Source organism: Anastrepha obliqua, chromosome 3 (genome assembly GCF_027943255.1).
Source record: "Anastrepha obliqua isolate idAnaObli1 chromosome 3, idAnaObli1_1.0, whole genome shotgun sequence".
NCBI classification, from domain to species: Eukaryota; Metazoa; Arthropoda; class Insecta; order Diptera; family Tephritidae; genus Anastrepha; species Anastrepha obliqua.
Genome location: NC_072894.1, coordinates 22,830,821 through 22,846,553, shown reverse-complemented (window position 1 = coordinate 22,846,553; position 15,733 = coordinate 22,830,821). Strand labels below are relative to the sequence as shown.

Sequence of the window (15,733 nt, the reverse complement as noted above, 5' to 3'; positions counted from 1 at the left end):
AAACCACAATATTTCTAATGCTTCTGATCTGAAACGGGCACTACAGGCAGAATGGGATAATATTAGATCCGATTATACAGCAAAACTTGTATAATCTATCAATTCCCGATTAAAAGCTGTTCTGAATCAGAGGGGATAACCCACTAAGTGTTAGCCGTAATCATGAAATATTAATGTGTTTATGTTTTTTTTAAATACTTTAAATTTAGTGCATCATTAAAGTTTGACCTCAAAACTTTAACTGAATTATTTTAATGGCAAATTCAATGGCAATCATTCTCATGAAGAAACATTTTTTGTTATTAAATAAAACATGTTATTTAACAATAAAATAAATATAAGATTTTTTTCAGTAATGGAAATACCATAAAATATATTTGATATTTTAATTTTTTTTTGCTCCATCAAATAAGCTGTGAGTCACGGTATGTGCATACTGCAAAAGAAATACTCCGATCGAGCTTGTCATTCGGCGGCTACGTCGTTCAGTTGGTGTGTGTAAAATTAATTTCGAAATAGGCAACTATTCAGCAGATTAATATGAAAATGTTCATGTTTGATCTATTTATTTGCAAGAGATAACAAAAATCTTAAAGTTGTGTGGTGTTGGGAAATTTAATTTAATAATATAATTTTAAATTAATAATTTACAATATCAATATCAATTAAAATTATATTTTGCATTTTATTGTGGTTCTGAGAAATTGCATGCAGAAATTTGTAATTACGCGTGTAATAATTTTGTATTGGTTTAATATTAATTAGATCACAAGCATTTCTTTACACTAAAATAAGTTACATAGTAATTAAAAATATATATATTTACACCTTTATAAAAAAGGATTATATAATGCGTTGAGTTTAGTATATAGGAGGAAAACAACAAAAATAAATATATATTTTTTACAGCACGGAAAAGATAATTGCGGATTTTGGTTTCTGGTGTGGATTAGGGGAACAACTTCCTGAGTAAGGACATACATATATGTATCTAATAGCATATACATATGTATATGCATACGTTGGCTAAAATAGACATGCACAAATAAAAATTAGATGCATTTTATTTTTGAGCTTTGCTCAACACTTCATACACATAAGTAAATTGCTAATAAGGCTCAACAAATGTTGCAATTAATTTACAAAACATTTTTTAAATTTGCTAATAATATAAATTTAGTAATGTCTATGTAGCGCATTTAAGCGAAAATCTCAGTATAACTGACTTGTAATGATAATACAAATTAACAACTAAAAACATATGGGAGGAATACATGAAGGCAATAGAAATGCTTTTAAAGCTGGAGGTAAGTTGGAAGCCAAATGCACAAAATGAAATCGGTTTAAAATCTTTTTAGACTTCTTACATATTGCAAATGAAATCGGTTTAAAATCTTTTTAGACTTCTTACAAGTTGACAGTTTTGTTTTTATTTTAAATTCTATCGTCCACTTATTATTCTTCGAAGAACCAGCGGCATCAACTTTGAACTAACCATCCATTAATATTAGTAGAAATAGTAACAACGATCAATAAATCTTGTAACGTAGGCAATAACACTAGTTAAAGAGTTAGTCAATGAATTAATTAATCAATCAATCAATCAATCAATTATTGAGTTGTTTTCACGCGACTTTTAATATATAATATTAAATTGTTTTATACACAAATACATGAACGCTCTGTTTGCTTTAAAAAGCTTGTAAAATACAATGTTCTGCCTTCGCTCATGTCATTTATATGTAATTTGAGATATTTGCTACTAGTTTATCATTTACTACACACATATTTGTAATAATAAATAGGAGTCATCTTTGAACGTATACGAATAAGTTACAATTAGAAATACAATTAGAACCAGAATAAAAATCGAACTAGCGACAAACAGAATTCCAATTGTACAGAACTACAAACGAATGATAAAAGTAATGAAAAACAAACATCATCATCGTTTTTCTAATGCATGTGTAGATATTTATCAAATATACATATACATATATATTATCAGTTTATGGTATGTACATACATTTTCATTTTTGTTTTTGCTTTTTTTCGTTTGTATAAATTTTCTAGTTTATAATCTTTTATCAGACAAAAGGTAATTATTTAAAAACGTCAATTTCATCAAAAAATTATCATTGTCATATCATGATCTCACCTTACATCGCCCAATAGCGTAATTTAAATTTCTTTAAGAAATATATAATATATAGTATGTAGATATAGGCATGTATATAATAATTTTAAATTTAATTATTTTAAATGTTTTCTGTTTTTATATTATTGTGTTTTATGTTTTATGTGTATGTAAACGTGCCCAGCGGGAGTTAATTGTTCTTTAGCGAAGACGCTGTTTTATTTATTTTTAGTTAGAGTGAATGTTACAACATTTCTTTTATGTCAGTCGGAAGTATAAGCAGTGAGTCAAGCACTGAAACGTTTTTGAATAAATACATTTATTATTTATATATGTACATATATGTATATTGATTTACTTCCTGTTGGGCTAGTGTATTTATGTATGTATGTGTTCGTGTAATAAGAAGAGTAGGTGTGTGTGGCTGCATAAAAGCGACATCATGCGGTTAGTGGTTGCATTCATACAAAAATATTACATTATTTTTGAGTTTGCTTTCATTAAACGTCTATAAAATATAGTTTCATATTGATCACGTCATTAGAATTATTAGTATCGCTACCATTTTCACAATCGATCGTAGGAATATCTAATACAAAAATTTTACAATTACAATTAATAATAGTCGTTTCGCACAATACTTTCTACATTCGTTTCTACGCTATACACTCTTTGGCTCTCATTTAGGTATTGCAATTTGCAATATTTTTGAGAAAGAGGAAAATGCATTTTCCTCAGAGCCGCTTTCTATCTACTTTTCTAAATTATACAAAATACAGCAAGTTTTCAACGCAAGAAATTCACTAAAAAAGAAATGCACTAACAACGTCGTGACTTCTGCAGTGGGTTGTCTTTTCCTCTCAACTTCTATGTATGTTGCTTCTCTTTTAATTTAAAAACTGTTTTTTCTTTTTTCTATTTTAGACTGAAAGGATGACTGTTTCTGAATGTACGAAGCATTCAGCAATATTCAACCGATGCTTCATTACTTCAATCACAGTTGCTCTATTATTACATGTAAATTTTGAGGATTAATTTACGGTGAACTCAGTTCAAGCCTTTCTAAGGGGCCTTCCTTTGCTTCATATTCCTTTGCCGGCTTCCGCCAATACACTGCTTTCATATTACTATGCTTTCTTACCTGCAGTAGAGCTTTACCTACTACAACTTAATACCGCTGTCATCCGCATTTGACCAGCTTTTGTCCACAATTTTGGAGAGTTCTTGCTCAATATCTCTCATTCGACCGCTATCAATGATGCCTTCTTCACTCCTTCGCTCTTTATTATTAATGTTTAGTAATCCTTGCTGGTATTGTTGCTGGCGTTCCTTGGTGTTTGCAGCTTCAGAGGATTGTGTATCATTCCAGAAGTTTGTATTTAGTCCACTATTCCACATCGAGGAGCTCTATAATGATAGAAATTTAATAATATGATATTTTTCCATGGCTTAACATGAAACTGCAGTATTGACAACCTTGGTTAGATCGATATTGGCATTGTCATCCACGCTGGATATCATATTTGGGAACGTATTAAATCCTAGCTCAAAATTAGCTCTTTCATCGCCAACAACAGATCCACCACAACCTGCTTCGCGGTCTCTTGGCAAACTGTTGATATGATTAAATGGCAAATCACGCAGCAACGAATTTTGCATGCTGTTAAAATTATCAAATGCCGACGATCTGTGTGGATGTTGATGTGCCATATTTTGACGTTGGCGCTGCTGTTGTTGTTGCTGATGTTTCTGTAACTGTTGGCGCAGTTGCAATGCCAGTCCGCCCTCGGTATCATTTGCGAATACTGAGTAGTTGATGTCGCCAGTGGTATTTCGATGCAGCAATGGATGCTCTTTATTTGGTGACTGCCTTCTAGCATTTCCACTACTCCAGCTGTCGAGATATGTATTAGGGCTGGAAGTATCGGTAGCCGTACTACTGTGTCCTTTGTACATAGGGCATATGGGACCAAACTTACTGCCCATGCTTGCAGACGTTACAGGCACTTCGAACGTTCCAGCGTCGTCATCTAATATAGAGTCTGAACGAACGAAACTGTCACGATCGCGGAATGGTCCTGGTGACGAATTTATTCCCATATTATGCACAATTGAACTACGTTCTTGTGGAGTGTCTCCAAGGTTACCACCTCCACCAATATTGCTGTTGTGCGCGGGCCAGAAGGTTTGCCGAGGTTGCAAGTCGCCACAAAGTAAACTATCCTTATTGCTTGCTGCATTTGTTAGTGCTGTACTTGGAAGAACAGTGTTTCCTCCTGTGCCGTAATCATTTTTGAACTTGTACGCTTCGCCAAGTGTAAGTCCATTTAGCGTTTTGTTAAGATCCATGTTGATGTTATTGACTTTCTTACCAAATATGTCATCGCTGGGTGAGTACATCGATTGATGTACTGGTGAGCCTCCAATAACTTCGGCTGCAGTTGTTGTGTTTCCAATCTGCTGATGAAGTTGCTGATCCCACATGCCGCCGAGATGTGGTGACCTCAGCCTTTCGGGTGGCGCTAAGTTTACTTTTAATTCAGTGCTGTTCTTGCCATTCATGCCCCCACCATTACCGTTGTTATTATTGCTAAACAAAGACGATGGACGTGTATTCATACCCATCATACCCGAATTGTAGAATTCAGGAGACAATGCATTATACAAGCATTTGTTAGATAGCGGGTTGCTAAGAGATGTGACCAAATTGTTATTATGATGTTTCGGTGGGTTGTTGGTGGGTAAATTTGACGGTAAGGGTGGATGCGGTCCCGGGGGTTGCAAGGTCGTTGGGAAATTCCTGGGTGAGAGCACACCACCACTAGAATTTCGCATTACCATCTGCGAGCTATTGACGTTGGTTAATCCCTGAGGCAAATGTGGTGGTAGTCCAGTTGTTGGTACAGAAAAGTTCAACGTGTTGCCAAAGGATGGTGCATCGTAACAATGTGCGGTAGTTGGCACCGGCATTACTTGCCCATTGTTTGGCGGAATAGGACTATGATGCAAGGGCCTCATTTGGCGATGTGAACCTGGTGCACCATGCGGTTGTAATGATGATGATGCATCACCATAACTTCCGCGAGGTAATTTGCTATGCATAGATGGTGGACCGCTGAATCGAAATGGAGATGTGACCGCCGAAACTGGGGCGGAATTATCATTTCTGGGATGCATCAATGTGATCTGGTGGAGATTATGACCATGGCTATGCGGATGATTATGTGATGGAAAATCAATTTTCACATTGTTTGCACTGTTTACTGCTCCAATTACAACAGGACACACACCGGAGTGTCCACCGCTGCTGCTTAACTTAGTATTTTTACGATTCTTCGCGCGGTATTTTTCCAGCTCCTCTTCAGAATGTGCAAAAGTACAACTGGACCCACGAGGGCAATTACGTCTAACGGTTAGATCGCGACATAAACTTATTTTATACTTAGTATTCGTGCTCGCCTGACCGGTTGTGTACTCTTGCAGCTTGCGGTTGCCATGGTGTTGTACGAATTCTACCAACCCTACAACTACTTCATGTACAGACTCCAACGCTTTAGCTACGTCCTGCCATGATGATGGAGGATTTTCAAGCGATGGATCGATGCCGGCTAAATGCTTAAGATGTGTTCTTAAACCGGATAAATTAGCCGGATCACCGGTACGTTGTAGAGCTATAACCAACTCCTGTACAGATTGCGCGAATGAGGACGGCGTTTGTAATTTGTCAATAATGCTTTGCATATGTGACTTATGTACTGTGTCGCCATAGAGCAGGGAAGACCATTGGTCCGGTGCTATGCGTAGGCCCGCTTCAGTAGCTATTTGTACGATTTGAGCGTCGTGCTCACGTCGGAGTGCATCGTAAGTACGAAACTCTTCTTTCAACTGCATGAGTGACGAGTCCGCTTCACGTTTCGATACCTTGAAACAGCTGGCGCGATATAATAACTGTACAACATGACCAATACTAGTTTTTGACGCTTGAGGAAATCGAGGCTCTAATCTCTGGACAACATACATCACCAACACTTTCCGAGAATATGCTGTCCCGTCCTCTAGTGCTTGCAAAACTAATTTCAATACTTCTTCCTGCATTGCTGGGCCCAAAAATTGGCAACCACGAGAACGCACTGCTGCCCAGAGATTTGAGCTCAACTGCTGTGGATTTTGATGCTGTAAAATCAGTTCGGTAACGGTACGTTCGCCTAATGAACGTGCCGCCCGCAGCACACGCTCACGCCCTTCGCGCTCCATTAGCTGAGTGTTCACTAAAGTTACAAGTTTTCGTTGCATCGGTCGCGAAAGTGGACTACCAAAGTTGCCATTATTGGTAGCAAGATACAGAGCCAGATTTTCTATACATTTGTTCGACAAATTATAGCATCTAAGATCCTCGGGATTCAGCTGACGAACACTTGGAGGAGTATATCTGGCAACTGAATTTGAATCGCCGTCGCTTCCCGAGGCGCCTCCGCCTCCGCCTCCGCTTCCGCTTCCACCGCCATTGTTATTGCTGTTATCGTTAGCATTTCCAGGTTTGTTGGTACTGTTTGTATTTGTGTTGGTGCTAACCAACTGAAGTAGAGCGTTATTTATGGGTAGATTGTCGACATCGGTTGTGATGGTAGTCTAAAAATTTAAAACATTTTTTATTGGAATATTTTGCGAATTGTCATCAAATAAATTTACTTGATCGAAGGGGCATTGGCGATTGTGTAAGGTGGCCAGGCACTGGCGACATATAGTATGACCACATCCCAGACTTATTGGTAGACGGTGACTGATAGCGAACTCATTGCAACAAATGGGGCAAAAGAGAAAATCTGTCCATGAAGGCGCCTGAATCGGCATTCTGTAATTAAAGAAAAGCTCATTAAATTGCGAAAACTAAACGAAATACTTTGACTTGACACAGCCGAATATGGCTGTGGCGATTGACCGGAGTTACTTGGTTCTGCATCTATTGCGGACACAAAGTATCAAACAGTTAGGAATCAGATTTTCTGATATTTTCCCCCTTTGGTAATAGCAGGCAAAAAAGAAATTCAAAAGAGTAGTATTCCCCAAAAATGTATGGGAAATATTTTATACTTTTAAACAACAATTAAATAAAAATCTATAGTATACTTTTATATGTACGTCGTTGTGTTGACATCCTTGGGATATTCATAAAGCATTTTCAATTTAAACTAAACTCTTTTCAAATTAAACAAATTATTTATTAAAATAAATTTAATTAAATTATTTTCCTAATTCAGTAAAACTTTATTAAACTTAAAGTGGATAACAAAAACTTTCCTAAAAAATTATATTTATATTATAAAAAACGTAAATCATAATAAAAAATATATTACATACATTAAATCAAAGCTCATATAAAACGTTTTTCAATAAATGCCAAAGAATTACATATATACCGTATTTTTTGGTCGAGAGCAGTCTCTAATATGGACCCTCTTCTGCTTCCTAAAAGCTTCACAATTACTTCCGAAATAAAAAGACGAAAATGGAATCGATTGGACATGCTTTCCGTAGAGAAGACGATAATGTTGCCAAAATGGCTTTTCAATGGAATCCGCAAGGAAATCGACGTAGAGGTCACCCACGTCAAAGTTGGATGCGCACAATCTTCCTCGAGAGTTCTTCCACCGCCACCTGGAACCAAATTCGACACATAGCGGCTGACAGAAATCGTTGGAGAGCATTCGCGCATAAATAATATGCATTGATGGTTTTCTTAATTAATGCTTTATTTTCAATTGAGAAATATGTATTAGCAAGGAATAAAAAATGTAATAAAATGAATTTTTTGTGGATAATTATATTACAGGTGCTAAAACTGGTCAAAGGTCAGATCGTCGAAAATTAAAAACATGTAAATTTTATCTGATTAACTCCGGTATCGCAAAATTATGGATCTGCGTGGAAGCCGATTTGCAGGTTACCGAACGGGCCACAGGTTGCGGATACCTAAGGTGGCTGTCCCACCACGAGATTAGCGATTCTAGGCTAAAAACCTATTGCTCGGAACACAAATTGTTGTTGAAACCAGTTCTAGCACTATGCGCCCAGTGATAGGCGCGATTAATCATCATCAGTTATAAAAATGATTTAATTTCATTTGAATGAAGTTTCTTTGTATTTGAAACGACACCTCTCATCCATGTGGTCCAAATTAAAGATTTGGGTGTAATCACAAAGTTTTTTTTTTTTTGTCGGGACAACTAGCAAGTGCAGCACTCAGACATTAATTGAGTCCATTGTACTACACTTGGATTTTCTTTAATTTTCTTTAAATCTACCCGATCTCCGAAGAAATCTGAGTAGATCTTGTGGTGCCAAGGAGCCAAGATGGTCGCTTCTTAACACATCATTGCCAAAGACCTCAAACCTGATTCGAGCGAAGGCGGGGTAGACACACAGGAAGTGGTCCGCCGTCTCATCCTCCTCTTCACAAGCTGGGCAGAGTACACTGTCTGAGATGCCCAACCTTTCCATGTGCTTTGCCCACAGAAAGTGGCCCGTCATCAGTCCAACCAGCCGTCGTCACAAAATTTACTTTACTTTGTTGGGCGTCACAGCTGGGATTTCACTGACACATATACGCTGAAGCTTTGTTATATGGCATTAATCCGTTCGATGCATGAGTACGCATCTTCTGTTTGGTTTCCATGCCATGTTGCTAAGGTTGAGAGAACCCAGAAAGTATTTTTATCCACGTCTACGGATCTAAATGTTTAACAATAAATGGAAGATCTCCGCAGAATAGGAGAATACTTATGTCCTTGTCGTCTTCGATTGTTGTTGAATGTCGATGAGAGGATTTTTTTAATATTCCCACTAAAACACTTCGTTACTCAGAGTTTTTCCATGTAGGACTTCATAGGTCTCCTGCATGCTCTAAATGCTTCTAATAGTGGAGCCTTAACTGAGGTCAATAGAATCTCGAAATATTGAAAAAAAAATAGCTTCATGGATGGTTAAAATCTCTTTTATAAGTAGTTTAATTCAAGATTTATTTTATTAGCTAAATAAATAAAAATAAATAATTGTCACTTTGACAGATGTTTGGCCGATCTCCTCCCTTGATTTGTGATATTCTCGTTGATGTTGTCTTATGAAATAAAGAATCTAGTTTTATGGCAACTCTGATGTCATATATTGTATATATACATATATAGATATATATAATTGGCGCTTACACCCGTTTGGTCGAGCTCCTCCTCCTATTTGTGCCGTACGTCTTGTTGTTGTTTCACAAATAGAGTTTTCATATTTCTTTTATGTTTCATTCCTATCATGTTTTTGTTGTTGTAACAGCTTACTAAACCCTGTCTGTGAGATGTAGTAACCGTTCGTCTTTGTCTAACTCATTTGACGGTAGACCCGGGAAACGTGCTGTTTCGACAGATTGGGCCCAGGGGGAGATTGATATTAGGTGAGTAGGTTTGATGGGACATGTGAGAAGGTATTTTGTGGTATCGTACGGAATGCCGTCACATGTTGGACATAGTATATTGGGTATGTCGCGGTTCTGATTGGATAGGAGTTTAGTATGCTATAGTATCCAGAACGGAATTGTATCAAAGTTACGCGGGTCTCTCGAAACAGCTGACGCTCTTCATCTGCAATAGGTGGTGGTTGGACTCTGATGACGGCATTCAGAGGTCGGGAGTTTAGGAAGGGGGTAAGTGTCTCCCGATGAATGTCATTTAGCGTCTGTCTATATAGTGTCCGGTCCAGTAGCTATAGGTTCGTTTTTTCTGGATCTCGTCAGAATAATTGAAGAAATGCCTCCTGACGTACCTTGGAGGCGGCTCAGCTTCTAGTCGGTGAAACCTTCGAGCAGAAACTGTTTGCTGAGCATTTTGTTGTGCTCCAGCAGTCGCCATCAACATTTTCTTGACTTCAGCCCAAGTACTGCTGCCAACAAGCGATTGGATAACCTTGTTGCGATTTCGGACTTAGAGCAAATGCGTTTGTGTGCACAGAAAAGGAAAGCAATATTAGTTATAGATTGTAATCCGCTTTTCCTTTCTCTCTGTGAAACCCTTCACAGCAATCTCGCTTACCCAATGCTCGTATAAATAAGTTGCCCTGGTAAACTAAAGATTTAAAAAGGTTAAAGAATAAAGGCGGCCGCCGTAGCCGAAAGGGTTGGTGCGTGATTACCATTCGGAATTCACAGAGAAGTCGTTGGTTCGAATCTCGGTGAAAGCAAAATTAATAAAAACATTTTTCTAATAGCGGTCGCCCCTCGGTAGGCAATGGCAAACCTCCTAGTGTATTTCTGCCATGAAAAAGCTCCTCATAAAAATATCTGCCGTTCGTCGGCTTGAAACTGTAGGTCCCTCCATTTTGTGGAACATCAAGACGCACACCACAAATAGGAGGAGGAGCTCGGCCAAACACCTAACAGAAGTGTACGCGCCAATTATTTATTATTTTTTTTTTTAAGAGTAAAAGGAACAAATATTTTAATTTATTTAAAGCCACCTATTTATATTCTCAGTTATAAAGAAAAGTATTTAAATTTTATAGGTCGATTTAATGAGTTTAGCAAATTATTATATAACAATCTCATCGTTCGTTACGAAAACGAGCTAAAGTTAAACCCCAAAGCTTTTGGAATTATATTCGGCCCAAAAAGGGTGCTGAAATATTCTAATTTATTTAAACTAAAACGAGAAGTCTGCTTTGGTGGACTCGATAAAACCTTTTGCCGATCGAATTTTGTCACCTACGCTGGAAGCTTTAATTTTTCACGCTTTTTACTTGTACACTTTGGAGCAATAGCTTTCACTGCGCTTAACGTCACCTATAGCATCCCAGCTCTTACGACATCTCTAAAAAGCGATCTTGATAGGCTCATCTCTTTCTTACTTTCTTTAAACTTGTCTTTTTCAGTGCCTTAAACAAATATTTCAATCCCTCTCAACAGACATTTTTTATTTATCGCTGGAACGTTCTTTTTGTAGCAGCATAAACATTTCCTTTAAATGTCGGAAAATCCTGCCAGAGTGACAGTACTTGATTGGATATAAATCCGGTAACGTGCTGTTGGAATGAAGGTCGTTGCCGTGGAAGGTCGCCTGTATCACTCTGACTTTCAAACTCGGTAATAGTGATATTCAAAATTATAGGCTAATTTCTAAAATAACTAGCTGCTCAGAACTGTTTGAGAAAGTACTCAAGGAAAAATTAATTAAATCAAAAGAATTTTAGATCCGCATCAACATGGTTTTGTTTGTGGACGTCCAACAATCACTAATTAGACAATTTTTTTTCTTTGGTAGTGCATCTATGCGTTTAAAAATGAAAACTTGAAAGTATTGCTTTCCATTTAGTATTTCAAACGTGGTTAAAGTCGTAGACGACTCAAAGTATATTCTTTTTATAGAATTCATCAATATAAAAGCCATCCTTTTTCGTGGCCACTTCGGGTGTGCCTCAAGTAAGCATTCTTGGGCCTGTATTATTTGTAGAGATCGGATTTTTATGCAAATTGAATATTTTATAATGATGAGTTTCTACCTAGGTGCGAACTTCATGTGATGTTAAACAAAAATATGCACTTGCATAAGAATCCGATCTCTAATTATTTGTTTTGTTTAATGTCTTTTGTGCCTGTTTTAGTTTTATAGTAATATTACCTGCCCGACGGATATAAGTGCACCTCAATGTGACTTAAATAAGTAAACTGAATTATAAATAAACTACCTTTTAATATTGATAAATGTATCCATATTGCGTCGTCTAAATAACTAAATCGCATTCTTCAAAATACTCAGCTTTATCTGTTTATCTTTACACTGTAGCTTAAGTCCATGGCTAGTAAAAGGTCCAACTATTCCCTTATGTATTAAACGAACTTAATAAACTGGAGATTGATTTTTCGGTGTGCAGATCATTGCTTGCGTTAGCATTTTATCTTATATTATTTTTAATTTTTCTTTATTTATCATTTAATTTTTATGCAGTTTTTTTTTGTTTTGTATTGTAGTCTGTAAGGCGTTTTTAGTCATAGGCTTAAATAAATGAAGTGAAAAACAATATGTTAAAACTCGTTTTAAATGAATGTTTTTTCATGTTCTTTGAAAGTTATTTTTTTTATTTCAGTTAAATAAAGTGGTTTCACGGGGAAAAATTATGACTTTTAATTGATTCATGACGTTATGTGTATGTATGTATACGACACACCAACAGAATACATCATTCTTACGTTGGTGTATGGATAAGTCTTCTCTACAACACATCACAACACAATATGTTTGTGCATCATGCAATAGCTTTGTAATATTTAATATACTGATATAAAATATGAGTATACTTATGTCTATGTTGCTCAAAATGATGCCAAAAACGGTTTGATAACTTACGGAATTTTCACTTTGTCTCTTTACGCATACATATGTATGTGTATCAAGATAAATTTTACTATATGCCAAACATTTATTTTTGGTCTTACCAAACTATTTTTAGACGCAATACAATGGATATTTATGGAGATTCGAGTTTAGTTTAATTACATAATATGACACGTTATAACTCTTAAGCTTACAAATATTTTTCATGTAGTAAAAATTTACATTTCAAGGAAACACACCTATTCATTCATAAAATTCGCAACTAAAAAGAGAAAATGGTTAAGCACCAAAGCACGGAGAACAAGCAGCTAATATATGAATGAAAATCATTGCCAACGCAGCAGCTGTTGCTGAGAAAGATAATTGAAAATCAGTAAATGAAAAAATTAAACAAAATTACGAAATGCATTTGCATTAGTAGTTGTTTAAGGATCTGCAAAATTATTATTGGGTCCTTTATAATTTGGCACAGGGCATGTAACCAAGGAGTGCTCACTTATGTCCCATACATATATGAATGTGAATATATATGCATGTATATTACTATAATACTGCAATAGAAATACTAAAATATATTTATTAGTAGCGATCAGATTGCTGCTAGCGTCGACGATTACGGTACTGGTGAATCTGGCATCAACTGCGCCGACGTTGTTGCTTTTGTGTACGTAAGCAATGCAAGCAGAAACAAAGAGAATTTGTTAGATGTTGTTGACGATGGCAAAGCAAAACAACAAAATAATAGCCACGACTGCTTACATGGCGTCACCATGTCGAGGCGACGTCGACGTTGCTGCTACTATTATGTTGGTTTGGTTACAGCGATCATCTGCAACATAATTCTGCTATCCACAACAAATCAGAGAAGGGGTAATTATCTTTTTCATCACATCGTTGTTGGTGCCACCGCCTGCAATATTAATTGAAAGGAAAATGGTATTTCGCTCAAATGCGAGCAAAAACTATGAGGAAAACGTAAACTTTTTGAAAAACTACAAGATACACGAGAAGCCAGAATGATACATCGTGCATGGAAAGGAATATATTACCCCATAAATCACGCAGGCACAGTGCTGGTGGTCAAATTAATGATTTTTTTCTTTTCTTGGGAGTTTCGCTGTGGTTTTTATAAAGAGGAGGGTGTGAAAAATGTAGGAGAGTCAGGGCAAATATATGAAATTTCGTATAATAGCAATAAATATTGTTGTTATTGGTGTTTGATTTCCGCAGTTGTCGCATGATCAACAGGAAGATAATCGTTTCCACAGGGGAGTGGTATTTTTAATTATGAAAAATATATATGTATGTAGATATTTACGTATGCAACAATTTTAGTTCTGCTAATAGGAGGAATGCAACATTTTATAGCATTTTTTTGTCTTGGCTACACGCATATTAGCAGAGCCTCTTATTAGTCAGGTCCAATTATGAAACTTATTGTTCACTTGTTTATTTTTCAATTCAATGGCCCAGCAAAGCAATGACTTTGTAATCGATACAAAAATGAAGATTGTTGTTACGTTGCACTTTTTTCGAAATAACTTTTTCACTTTTTCGTTAGTTTATTTTTTTCTTATTTTATACTTGTTACGCACCTTCAAAATGCACATATTACTATTTCTTCTGAATTCAAGTCACTAATCGCGGCAAATTGATTATAATTCAATCGCATATATCGACGTGGTCCCTTTCACAATTTAATTTTTTATTCTTCAATTGAGTACGTTTGTAAAATCGGTAGAAAATGCAAAAAATTATAAATCTATAAACTTCCGTCAAATGCAAGATTTTTTTCTTTCTCTGGCAAGGAAAAGTCATAAACGTCTAGTTAATGTAGAGAAGAACAATGAATCGATAGAAATACGTAATCCAAATATCGATATTTTAATTATTTGGTTCATGTATAAGGGCCAGTTTTTCAATGTTAGTTTAACATGCATTCTAGTTAAACCGTTGTACATATCCAATAAATAAACATACAATGAGCTAAAACAAGTTTGAAAGCCGAGTTTTGCAGGCTTAAATTAAGTTGTTAAACAGTTAAACCAGCACTAAAATTAGGAATTTTTATTAAATTTTGAATGAATGATAATGGAAGGCTTCACCCATCAGATTGTGTTTTTTAATAATGTTGAACTGACGAAATTCTAGAGTTTTGCTTATGTTTTTACAACCAACTTTTTTTAATATCATTTCTGTCATTTCCAACTACAAAACATTAGCATTGTATAAAAATACAAATTAACGCTCTTCTTCTTCCTATTTTTTGACAGGCACCCTTGGTGTCTTTTTCCTTGAGCGTATTGGCGGGGTTGGTATGTCAAATTAAAATGTTTATGGTAACATTAAAAACAATAGAATATCGACAAAAAATACAAAATAATATATTTGTCTTGCAAATTTACAATAACGATTATTTTTAATATATTTACTTCATTGCTATGATAATTCTTTTTATTGACAAATATCTGAATTTTTATGTAATTTTTTACATATTTTGATACGATTTTCAATAAAATTTAATCATTTTTTAAAAGAGAACACGCTTAATTTTTATTTTGTTAGCATTGTCCATCAACGTAATTTTCATTAAGATCAACGCAATCCACTGCCCCTCTGCCATTTCAATACCAGGTTTGTTGAACGACTTATCTTCTGCCTCCAAATAGGCCTCAGTTTCAGCGATAACCTCTTCATTCGGTCTTCATTTAGGCCTGCGAATAGCCAATAGTTAGTGAGTCAGCCAGTTTAAGCGAAATCTGGGAGCAATTCGAAGATTAATTCATGTAGTTTTGCCATGGCCACACACTGTCCAGAATCACCAACACGTTCTTGTTTTTGGTCGCCAGTGAGTAAACGCTGTACCCACTTTGAACAGAGTTTCCTCATAGTGAAATACACATGTAATATAAAGCCAACATTTTCTTTTGATATCTTTACGATGTCAGCTAAGTCACGCAACTTTACTTTTCGATCATTCAAAACGATTTTGTGGATTTTTTTGATGTCAGCAAACCATCGTTTAATTGTTGTTTTTGAAGGAGCGGAGTGCCCATAAAAATTTTCAAACTATTACTTCACTTGTATGGTATTTTTCCTCATCAAGAAGCAATTTAAAATTAAAACACGAAATTCTTTTTCATTCATTGTTTTGAAACTAACAAAAGTAGCGTCACTCTTAGCACAATAACTAATGAACTAATGAATAGAATACCATGACATTTTAACA

The 15,733-nt window shown here is 35.8% G+C and overlaps 1 protein-coding gene across 1 annotated transcript; it reads right to left on the bottom strand.

The window, feature by feature from the left end:
- Positions 1-749: 749 nt before the first annotated feature.
- On the bottom strand, positions 750-14,267 carry LOC129240513 (roquin-1). Its single transcript, XM_054876362.1, has 4 exons — positions 14,100-14,267; positions 6,827-6,989; positions 3,614-6,766; positions 750-3,544 (listed from the first exon to the last, which is right to left on the bottom strand). The coding sequence occupies exons 2-4, from the start codon at positions 6,986-6,988 to the stop codon at positions 3,299-3,301; spliced, it is 3,561 nt and encodes a 1,186-aa protein (XP_054732337.1). The 5' UTR covers position 6,989; positions 14,100-14,267; the 3' UTR covers positions 750-3,298.
- Positions 14,268-15,733: the final 1,466 nt, after the last annotated feature.